The sequence below is a fragment of the Emys orbicularis genome, chromosome 1 (genome assembly GCF_028017835.1).
Source record: "Emys orbicularis isolate rEmyOrb1 chromosome 1, rEmyOrb1.hap1, whole genome shotgun sequence".
NCBI lineage: Eukaryota > Metazoa > Chordata > Testudines > Emydidae > Emys > Emys orbicularis.
Genome location: NC_088683.1, coordinates 94711640 through 94721776, shown reverse-complemented (window position 1 = coordinate 94721776; position 10137 = coordinate 94711640). Strand labels below are relative to the sequence as shown.

Below are 10137 nucleotides of genomic sequence, written 5' to 3'. Positions count from 1 at the left end.
CATTTAAACAGCTGCAATAAGCTCATATTATGTGTTGCAGTGACAAGTCTGCCAGGCTCTTGCTACCCACATGTAATCACGCTATCTTGAGCATTCCGTTACACATTTGCTATGTGTACCAACGCGCGACAGGGATCTACACAGTGCTGACGGGTAAACGGCCAATAGTGCTGATAGCATCACTTCAGATGATCTCAAGGAGACTCTGTTAAAGAATGAAGCAGACACAACACTAAGGCCAGGCCTAAACTACAGGCCTATATAGGTATAACTACGTCGCTCAGGAGTGTGAAAACTCCACACCCCTGAGCGACATAGTTATACCGACCTAATGCTTGTGTAGACAGCGCTATGTCGTCAGAGCTTCTCTTGCCAACACAGCTATCGCCTCTCAGGGAGGTAGATTAACTATGCTGACAGGAGAAGCTCTCCCGCCGGGGTAGGAACATCTTTCAGTTAAGCACTACAGCCTTCCTAAAATATATGAGGAGAACTTTGCAAAACACTGCACTTATCTTGGGACAGCCTGGATCTGGTAGGGGTGTGGGGTGAGTGTCGCGGCAAAGTGTCCATCCTCTCGAGGCCTGGCCTGGCCCTCAGGGAGATGGAAGGTGAAATGCTGCAGCAGGCTAGTGAAGAAGAGGAAGAGCTCCATCCTGGCTAGTTGTTCCCCCAGGCAAACACGACGCCCTACAAGTGTGGGAGTGAGAAAAGAGGGAGGAGGCAGAGAGGAGGAGGATACAACACCACATGTAAATGACTAGTCACTGAAGGAGTAAGACCCTTACTGCACACCCACAGGTTGGAGTGAACAGAGAATCTGCCTCCCTATGCAGCAGATGGTGAGTCTCCCTATTCTCAGACCCTGTGTGAACAGGAACAACTAGGAAATACTTCTCCAGACCAATCAATGTTCTATTTAATCCAATTCCCTGTCTCTGATGGTGGCCAGCACCAGACGCTTCAGTGGAAATCATAAAACCTAGGACTGTCAGTTGATTTGGAGAGGGGAATTACTGCCTACTTAGCCTGACTCAAAAGGGTCAGAGACACTCTAATACACAGGGCTAAATCCTCAGCTGGTTAAATTGGCATAACTCCACTGACGTAAAAGGATCTATGATAATTTACACCAGTTGAAGATCTGTCCCATACACTCTCCGTGGAATTCTTGCCTTCTAGAATCGAAATGGGCAAATAAATGCCTTTAGATACTCGTACAAACAGGATCACCTCACCGCCAGCCTGAAAGACATCACTGGTTCCATAATCTACTCCCATAGCCACTGCAAAATCCTTCTCTTGGTTGTCAGGAACCTTAATGACAACACCCCCATCTTCCTCTTTGGACTGTTCTCTTTGAAGATAGTAAAATGAAACTTTGAAGTCTATAAGCTGATACCTGAAGTGAATGAGTTATGGGTCAGACCATGTTATGAGCTGAGTGAAACCTTGTGCAACACAGGGCCAGAAAGGGTTACACAACTAGCCGGCTAATTGACCCAGATTCAACCTTTAGAAACATATTAATAGATAATAATTGTGTTTTTATGTGTTTAGATATATATCGTCAACCTCTGTATGTATAATGATACATATATATATTGTATGTATAATGATCTTTTAACCAATACACACTCTTTTTTAATAAATCTTAGTTTCGTTAATAAGAATGGGCTGTAAGCATGTATTTGGGTAAGATCTGAGATATTCATTAACCTGGTGGGCAATGTGTCCGATCCTTTGGGATTGGTAAGCTTTTTATATGATGAACAAGGTTTTCAGTAATCTTCATCGTATCTGGAGACTTGGGTGTCTGGGTGGGAGCTCAAGGGTGGGTTGCATTAAGGGAACTGTATTTTGGCTTCTGGGTAACCAGTAAGGTATTGCATTGTAGAAGCTGTTTTGTTGCTGGCTTGGTGAATCTAAGTATTACATTAACCCCCACTTTTGGGGATTGTCTGCCCCATTCGTTGCAGTTTGCCCTAATTGAGCAATCTCCGCATGCCCCAGTCACACCTTGTTATGGGTTGACTCAAAACCTCATTCAAACTGATGTGTGAACGTGCCTGTCACTTACAATAGTTGTAAGAAATACTTAAGGGGCTACACCTAATACAAGGCCTAATGAAATCCACCCAGAAACTAGCATCAGGTGGGTAGGGAGTTCCACTTGCTAGTGTGACCAAGTTGGGGGGGGGGGAGCGCAAGAGCGCGAGTGGAAGGGGGTTGCGAGTCTGTGAGAGAACACACAGAAACTGAGAACAGACAAAAACAGAGCGAGGCAGAGACAAAAGCAAGAAGGACAAGCAGTAGAAGCCTGTGAGTGCTGTGAGACCCTAGGAAAAAAACTTTTGCATCTGTTGGCAAAAGAGGCTTTGGGCCATAAGCTAAGCAATTGCTCCTTTTGTTACAGGTTCCTCCTGAGTTCAGAGAGCAGGACTTTGTACGTTCATTATAAATAAACAAGATGGCATCAAAGAAAATACCTGACTCCATCAATTTCTACTTCCAACTGGAATGTCCCCAGGGCCCTAAAATTTGACAAACATAAGAACAGCCATCCTGGGTGAGACCAAAGGTCCATCTAGCCCAGTATCCTCTCTTCCAACAGTGGCCAATGCCAGGTGCCCCAGAGGGAATGAACAGAACCGGTAATCATCAAGTGATCCATCCCCTGTCGCCCATTCCCAGCTTCTGGCAAACAGAGGCTAGGGACACCATCCCTGCCCATCCTGGCTAATAGCCAATGATAGACTTATCCTCCATGAATTTATCCAGTTCTTTATTGAACCCTGTTAAAGTCTTGGCCTTCACAATATCCTCTGGCAAAGAGTTCCACAGCTTGACGGTGCGTTGTGTGAATAAATATTTCCTTTTGTTTGTTTTAAACCTGCTGCCTATTAATTTCATTTGGCGACCCCTAGTTCTTGTGTTATGAGGAGTAAATAACACTTCCTTATTTACTTTCTGCACACTAGTCATAATTTTATAGACCTCAATCATATCACCCCTTAGTCATCTCTTTTCCAAGCTGAAAAGTCCCAGTCTTATTAATCTCTCCTCCTATGGAAGCCATTCCATACCCCTCATCATTTTTGTTGACCTTTTCCAATCCCAATATAGCTTTTTTGAGATGGGACGACCACATCTGCACGCAGTATTCAAGATGTGGGCATACCATGGATCTATATAGAGGCAATATGATATTTTCTGTCTTCTTATCTATCCCTTTCTTAATGATTCCCAACATTGTTTGCTTTTTCTGACTGCCACTGCACATTGAGTGGATATTTTCAGAGAACTATCTACAATGACTCCAAGATCTTTCTTGGGTGGTAACAGCTAATTTAGACCCCATCATTTTATATGTATAGTTGGAATTATGTTTTCCAATGTGCATTACTTTGAATTTATCAACATTGAATTTCATCTGCCATTTTGTTGCCCAGTCACCCAGTTTTGAGAGAGCCTTTGGTAGCTCTTCACAGTCTGCCTGGGACTTAACTATCTTGAGTAGTTTTGTATTATCTGAAAATTTTGCAGCCTCACTGTTTACCCCTTTTTCCAGATCATTTATGAATATGTTGAAGAGCACTGGTCCCAGTACAGACCCCTGGGGACACCACTATTTACCTCTCTCCATTCTGAAAACTGACCATTTATTCCTCCCCTTTGTTTCCTATCTTTTAACCAGTTACCAATCCACGAGAGGACCTTCCCTCTTATCCCATGACAGCTTACTTTGCTAACGAGCCTTGGTGAGGGACCTTGTCTACATGCTTGTTGACCCCCTCAAAGAATTCTAGTTTCAACTAGACATTCAGATTGGAAAGGGGCAACGCTTATCTAGTGTGGCTGTGGAGCAAATAGGAAAGGTAGAGGTGTTGTACTTTGCGCTGCTAAGGTACAAATACAGAGCTAGCTAACAAAAGTCCATTCTTGAATTACGTGAGGCTCTAGATCAGCGGGTCCCAATTTTTTTGCCAATGTGACACTGTTTTAATGCACTATTTCCTGCTGGAACCCCAGAAAACATGGAGGAGTAAAACAGTGTCCTCTGCACACAAAGGATTGCCACGATCCCATGTGCTGATGGCACCACCCCATTTGGGGTTGTGAGCCATATTTTGGGAACTGCTGCTCCACAGAGAGTGAAAGGCAGGCACTGACAAAGAGTGCAGGGGAGACACTCATTGCACTGCAGTTTGGCACAAATGGAAGGTGGCTGCTCAATTACCTGTTTACTGACTAAAATAAAATCATAAAACGAAAATCAAAATTGGCTTTTAACCAAGGGTACGTCCACACTTTGAGCTGGAAGGTGTAATCTCCAGCTCGAGGAGACGTGCCTCCACTCTGAGCTAGCTAGTGTGCTAAAAACAGAAGTGTAGCCAGGGGGGCGCAAGCAGCGGGAGGGGCTAGCCACCTGAGTAGATACCTAGTATCTTCGATGGGATCATCCTCAGGGTGACCAATCCCTCCCATTGCTCACGCTGCAGTGGCTACACTCCTACATGCTATCGCTGAGTTAGCGTGGGTATGTGTACCCAACCTGGAACATACACCCCCAGTCTGAAGTGTAGATGTACCCACTGAGCCAATACCTAGCTCAGTTTAGTACCCAGACACAGATAACCCCGCCCCAGTACTGCAGAGTATTCTGGAAATGCGTTAGTAGCTGCCTAACTAACCAACCCCGCTCTGTAACTGAAACGGTTGGCTGCATTGAAACAAACCTAGAAAGCACCAACCACCCTGCTAAGTGTTCGTCGATTTTTGGAGGTGATCCGGTCACTGGGAAAGGTTCTGTGGAAAAGCTATAACACTGCTCAGTGCATAGACCCTTCTGTCTAAGCCCTCACGTTTCCCACTGCTGGAACTCCTGGGCTGCACTGGTACACGCCCGGCAGAGGCTGTGCCCCACCAGTTCAGAAATCCCTCTGCTGTTGATGTGGTGACCAGAGGGGTTAGGACAGACCCTACAGCCCCTCCACCAGCCACAGCTGGCCTCCTTTGGTGTCTATCAGAGAATCAGTATTTCCCTCTTCCCATCTCTCTGGTGAGTTTGGAGCATATGGGAAACTGGGAACATCCATCTCTCCTTTATCCCCTACTGATCCATGTACCCCATTGCAGTGATCCCAGGGCCTCCAGTAACAAACGCCTTCCTTTGATCAGGGTGCCTTGCAACAGATAAAGAAGTATGTGGCACACAACAATTTTGATCATGCTTTAACAGAAATCCTTAACTATGACCTCATCCTTTTCCCAATAATACACACCTCACCTGTGTGCACACTGTTTCTAAACAGATTCCTGGGCTTGCAGTTAAGGTTTTTTGTTATAGTGCAGAAGCGATTAATGTGTTGCATTCAGTATGTCCCTGTGTCTATTGAGTATGAAGTAATTTCTCTGGGGAGATGCAGCATGCTCATGAAGAACACAGCCTAACATGATGGATGGGTGTATAGGCTTAAGGGACGAAGGTCCTCCTTAACCTGGCAGTTCTGCGCTCCTCAGGGATTAGGTAGGTGGGTTTGTTACATAAGCAACCGGAATTGATTTTTAATAAGTTTATTTTCTATTTAAATAACTACAGCGGTAGAAGATGAGCAATGAATTAATTAAGGTGAGGGTTGCCCAATTTACTGCAGAGTACAGAATAGAGGCCTGCTTCCCTTTGGCCGAGTGGTTTACACGGGCCCTGGGGCAAGCTGCTCAGGCTCTCAAGGCCTGACCCTAAGTACAGCATTTCAAGGCCAGAGTTTCTGCGCTGGAGAAATAGAGAGAGGGAGTTATTTTGCAGAGGTTGCATATACTGGTACCACCAGGGCACTGTAGAACAGACCCAGCTCAGCACACGCTGCACTGATCTTCCACATGAGGAAGCTGCTCTTATGATGAGAGGGACATCTTGCTTTAGAGGAGACTCACTTTCCATAACAGTAGTGGGTCATTTCTCATGCACTGTGCCTCAATTCCACAGGGACGGCCTCTCCCAGTTGCCCCTCCCCTTGGATTTACCTGCAGAGAAAGGCAGGAAGGCCTCTCGCTTCACAAACTGCCCATCTGCATCCAGGAAGTGCTCCGGGTAGAACTGGTGCGGCTTCTCCCAAACCGTTTCATCCTTCAGCACCGAGGACAAGTTAGTGATGACTGTCATCCCCTGATCCACCCCAGAGAAGAAACGGGGTACATAAGAATTGTCACATCAGAACAGGCAAGTCCCTCTGCATTCAATTTCCCATCTCAAGTAGTGGCCATTGTAGGATGCTTCAGAGGAAGGCACAGAACCCACCTCAGATACCTAATTGTATAATCATAGCACAATGGAGTGGGACACTTTCAAGGCCCTCGCCAGTGCACGGCATATGCTCTGAAGCCTGTCGCCCTTGTACATTGCATGCTAGCTAGACTAAGAGTATGCAAGTGGTGTTTTCAGGGTCTAATGAGGTTCATGGGATGAAAATTGCTTCTACTCCCCAATTTTAGCTCTGGTAAGAGTGTTCTGATTGAGAGACTCTGAACTACAATTCTCATTGTCTTCACAGAAAAAGCGAGATCTTTCCCCTCTCACATGTCTTAGACCTGAGCTAGAGGAGTTTCTTCTAAAGGCGAAAGTGGAATTGAGTATTGTATGGCTTTGGTCTCTCCAGTGAGACTGTCACCAAGGAAGGCAATAATTGCCCGTCATTGTCTCTTGTCTACTTGGAACTGGACTGAGATGCACAGTGGCCTCTGAACAGCCTTCAGATAATAGAGTTTTAGTTGCTACTGTACTGGATTTGAACTCTTGACCTAGCAGGTAGTTTCTATACAGTTAATCAGCATTACCTTTCTCCACCTTCAAGCAGATATACTGAATGTTATAAGGTGCCCAAGACAAAATTACAGTCTCCCTTGTAATGATAAGAATCCTTAGTTGTGTTTTAGCTCGATTTGTTGTTTTTTCAGATATCCAAAGACCTGTTGAAGATGGAGCTAGCCACATAAACAAGGCTCTCTGAGGCCCAAGCCCTTTCAAAACTGCACATTTGATAACTCGACAATGGTTGTGAGATTCAGGGCCTGGTGCTCCACCCCCCTCTGCACGGAACCTTGGGGAGATTCACATATGGAATGTCTGCAGCTTCAGGACATAAGTCTGCAAGGGGAGAAGATGTCTGCATCCCCTGCCTGGCCATAGATACCTTTGGAATGAAGTAGCCTTGGAGCTCGGTGTCCCGGTATGTCATGTGAGGCACTCCAACAGGAACAATATCCCCATAACGTTGAGTTTCATGGATCACAGCATTGGTATAAGGCATGTTCGCTTGGTCCTCCATCTTGGGTGACCTGTCCCTGCCAATCACCTTATCAATTTCCTCATGGACTTTACCTGGAAAAAGACACTTTACATCCTCCTCAATATAACATAATGATGTACATCAACACTGTAGAAATGGGGAACCTGCAGATTTACCCTTAAGTTTTAAACACTGTGGGGCAGGGATTGTCTGTTTATTTGTACAGCGCTGGGTTTATATTCTGTGAGTTTGTTAGCCACCTTCCTATCAATCACTGAGCAGTTTACAAGTGAGTCATCTCTAAGAAGTGGGTGCAGTGTTTGGGAGGTGTCTGGGGCACTTGGTCAAAGGTCAGGAATGATATCCAGCAGTGAGGAGAGGGCGTGGACAAACTTCTGATTTCTCTCATCTCCACACAACCAGAAAGCCTCTTTGATACCCCAGACATGTACTGCTCTGCTTCCCAACTGCTAATTCCTGACCTCGCAATCAGGTCTTGTGTATTTGTTGAAAGCACCTGAAAGCAAGAGTGCAAGGGAGGCAGAGTTTACCTGGTTGGGGGTAAGGGGGCAAAGTGAGCCCTGTAGACAGTGGGAAAGAGAAGAATGCAGAATTAGGCGCTGAAGGAGAGCACATTCATCTTCGGTCACTCAGCCCAATTTACATAGTCATCCTCTGTGCTATGGGTTAATAAGCTCATTGTTAGAGACATCCCACCTTCTTCATACGGTATTTGACCCACTTTGTGCCTCCGGTGTTGGCACATTTAAGCAGGTTAGCATTTATCCCTACGGAGACCCTAAGAGAAGGAAGAGTTACCAAGTAACTCTCAAAGTGCACTTGTCATGAAGAAAAGTGGTGAGCGCTCCCCCTGACAATGAAATCTTTAACAGGGGCTTTCTCTCTTCCTTGCCACAGATCTTTGCTCTCCCTCTCAGAGTTTTCCAGTGGAATTATTTCCCCAATCACTGCTGTGACTGTTGCTACGGCAGTGTCATATGCCCAGAACACAAAGGTGACAGCAGATGCTAAGAAGTTCTCAGTGTAGGGTGACCAGACATCCGGATATTATTGGGACAGTCCCGATTTTAGGGGACTTGTCCCGTGTCCCGACCTTACATCGGTCGGGACGCCCTTTGTCCCGATATCGGGGACCGCAGCCACAGCGCCGGAGCCACCGCTTACCGCCTCCTGGGAGAGCTCCAAGGTCCGCCCCCTGGCAGGAGCGCCGCGTGCTGCAGGGGCGGGGCTTGCAGGCGCCGGGAGCGGGCAGAGAGCCCTCCACCCCCCCATCCCCCGACCCGACCCGCCGGGACGCCCCACCTCGCCCCCTGGCAGGTCCCTCTGGCTCTTAGGGTGGGGGGGCTCTGCATGCTGCCGGCACCTGCAAGCCCTGCTCCGCAGCTCCGATTGGCGCTTTTCCCGGCCAATGGGAGCCACGGAGCTCGCGCTTGTGGCGGGCGCAGCACGTGGAGAGTCTGGAGACCCCCCTCGCTGCTCTCACCCTAGGAGCCAGAGACCTCCCAGCAGGGCTGGTGAGTGCGGCCAGAGAAGGGGGCAGGGTGTGATGGAGTGAGTGTCTGGGAGACTGTGGGGGGTGCTGGGCTGTGAGGGTGTGGAGGGCACTGGGCAGTGGGGGAGGTCTGTGTGTGTCAGGGCCCTGGGCAGTGCAGGTCTGTGTGGGGCATTGTTTAGTTGTGGTGGTGGGGCTGTGGGGAAGGGCACTGGGAGGGAGGGAGGGGAAATCTGTGTGTATTGGGAAACTAGCGAGTGGGGGGTTGTGTGTGGGGTGCTGGGCAGCTGTGGTGGGGCTGTGGGCAGGGGGGCGCTGGGCGGGGTGTGTGTGCACAGCACTGTGCATTTGTGGTGGAAGGGTTGTAGGGCGGCTCTGGGCATAGTGGCTCCAGCGGGCGCTGGGCAGGGGAGCTGTGTGGCGCAGCATGGCCCCACCCCCAACAGGAAGGGGCACACTGGTAGCACAGGGCCAGGCGGACCAGTGTGCCTCTGGCTCCGGTCAGGGCTGTGCACCTGTCTCTGTCTCCTCCCCGCCCCCCGCTCGCCCAATGTGTCCTGATATTTCACTCTTGCGATCTGGTCACCCTATTTCAGTGGAAGATGCAGGGTTGGGAGAACCGGTCCCATCTCCACCAGTCCTCTTGCTTACACTGGATGTCAGGATGGAGAAGCATGTACAGCAATGCCCAGCGCAGGGTGGTGGAGGTGGTCTCAGTGCCAGCGGTAAACAAGTCAACTGTTACCATACGAAGGTTGTTGTCACTGAAACTGCTCCCCCCATGCTCTTTAGCCTGAAGGGAACAAAAGAGAGCGTGATTTGACCTTGGATTTTTGTTGGGGAGAGAGGTGCAGACGGGTAGATAGTGGTAATTCATATTCTCAGACTGAAAGGTTGAATTGTTTGCAGAGTGCAGCATAACACGTGCATATGACAACACACGCCGTAAAGGCTCCTTGGTCACATACATTTCAAGGTAATAATGTGTCCCACACACCATGGACTTCATCCGGAATAAAGCTCAGGACCTTCTGCTCCAGAAACACAGGGTATGTCTAAACTGCAATATAAGCCCAGGGTTAGTGGCACTTGACTCAGCTGACCCTGGGTTAGAGAACCCAGAGCTTGAGCATCTACACCGGGGCAGTCAATAGGTGGACGGCAGGCCAAATCTGGACTGCTAGATGCTTTTGAAGAGACCCTGAAATCTTTTAATTTACTTATTATTATTGTTAATTTTTCTCTGCAGTTGGGACCTTGCCTATACCTTGACCAAGAAATTATTGACTACCCCTGCAGAAGTCTATGCTGATTGTTCACCCTACGTTAAGAATA

General features: G+C 47.9%; 1 protein-coding gene across 1 annotated transcript in view; it reads right to left on the bottom strand.

Moving 5' to 3' along the window:
• Positions 1 to 511: 511 nt before the first annotated feature.
• LOC135874576 (cytochrome P450 2D14-like) overlaps positions 512 to 10137 on the bottom strand; it is a 38857-nt gene continuing 29231 nt past the window's right edge. The window contains exons 6-9 of the mRNA XM_065399453.1: positions 9454 to 9595; positions 7194 to 7381; positions 6028 to 6169; positions 512 to 690 (exon numbers count right to left, since the gene is read on the bottom strand). Of these exons, the coding sequence (XP_065255525.1) occupies positions 512 to 690; positions 6028 to 6169; positions 7194 to 7381; positions 9454 to 9595 (651 nt within the window). The remainder of the gene's footprint in view (positions 691 to 6027; positions 6170 to 7193; positions 7382 to 9453; positions 9596 to 10137) is intronic.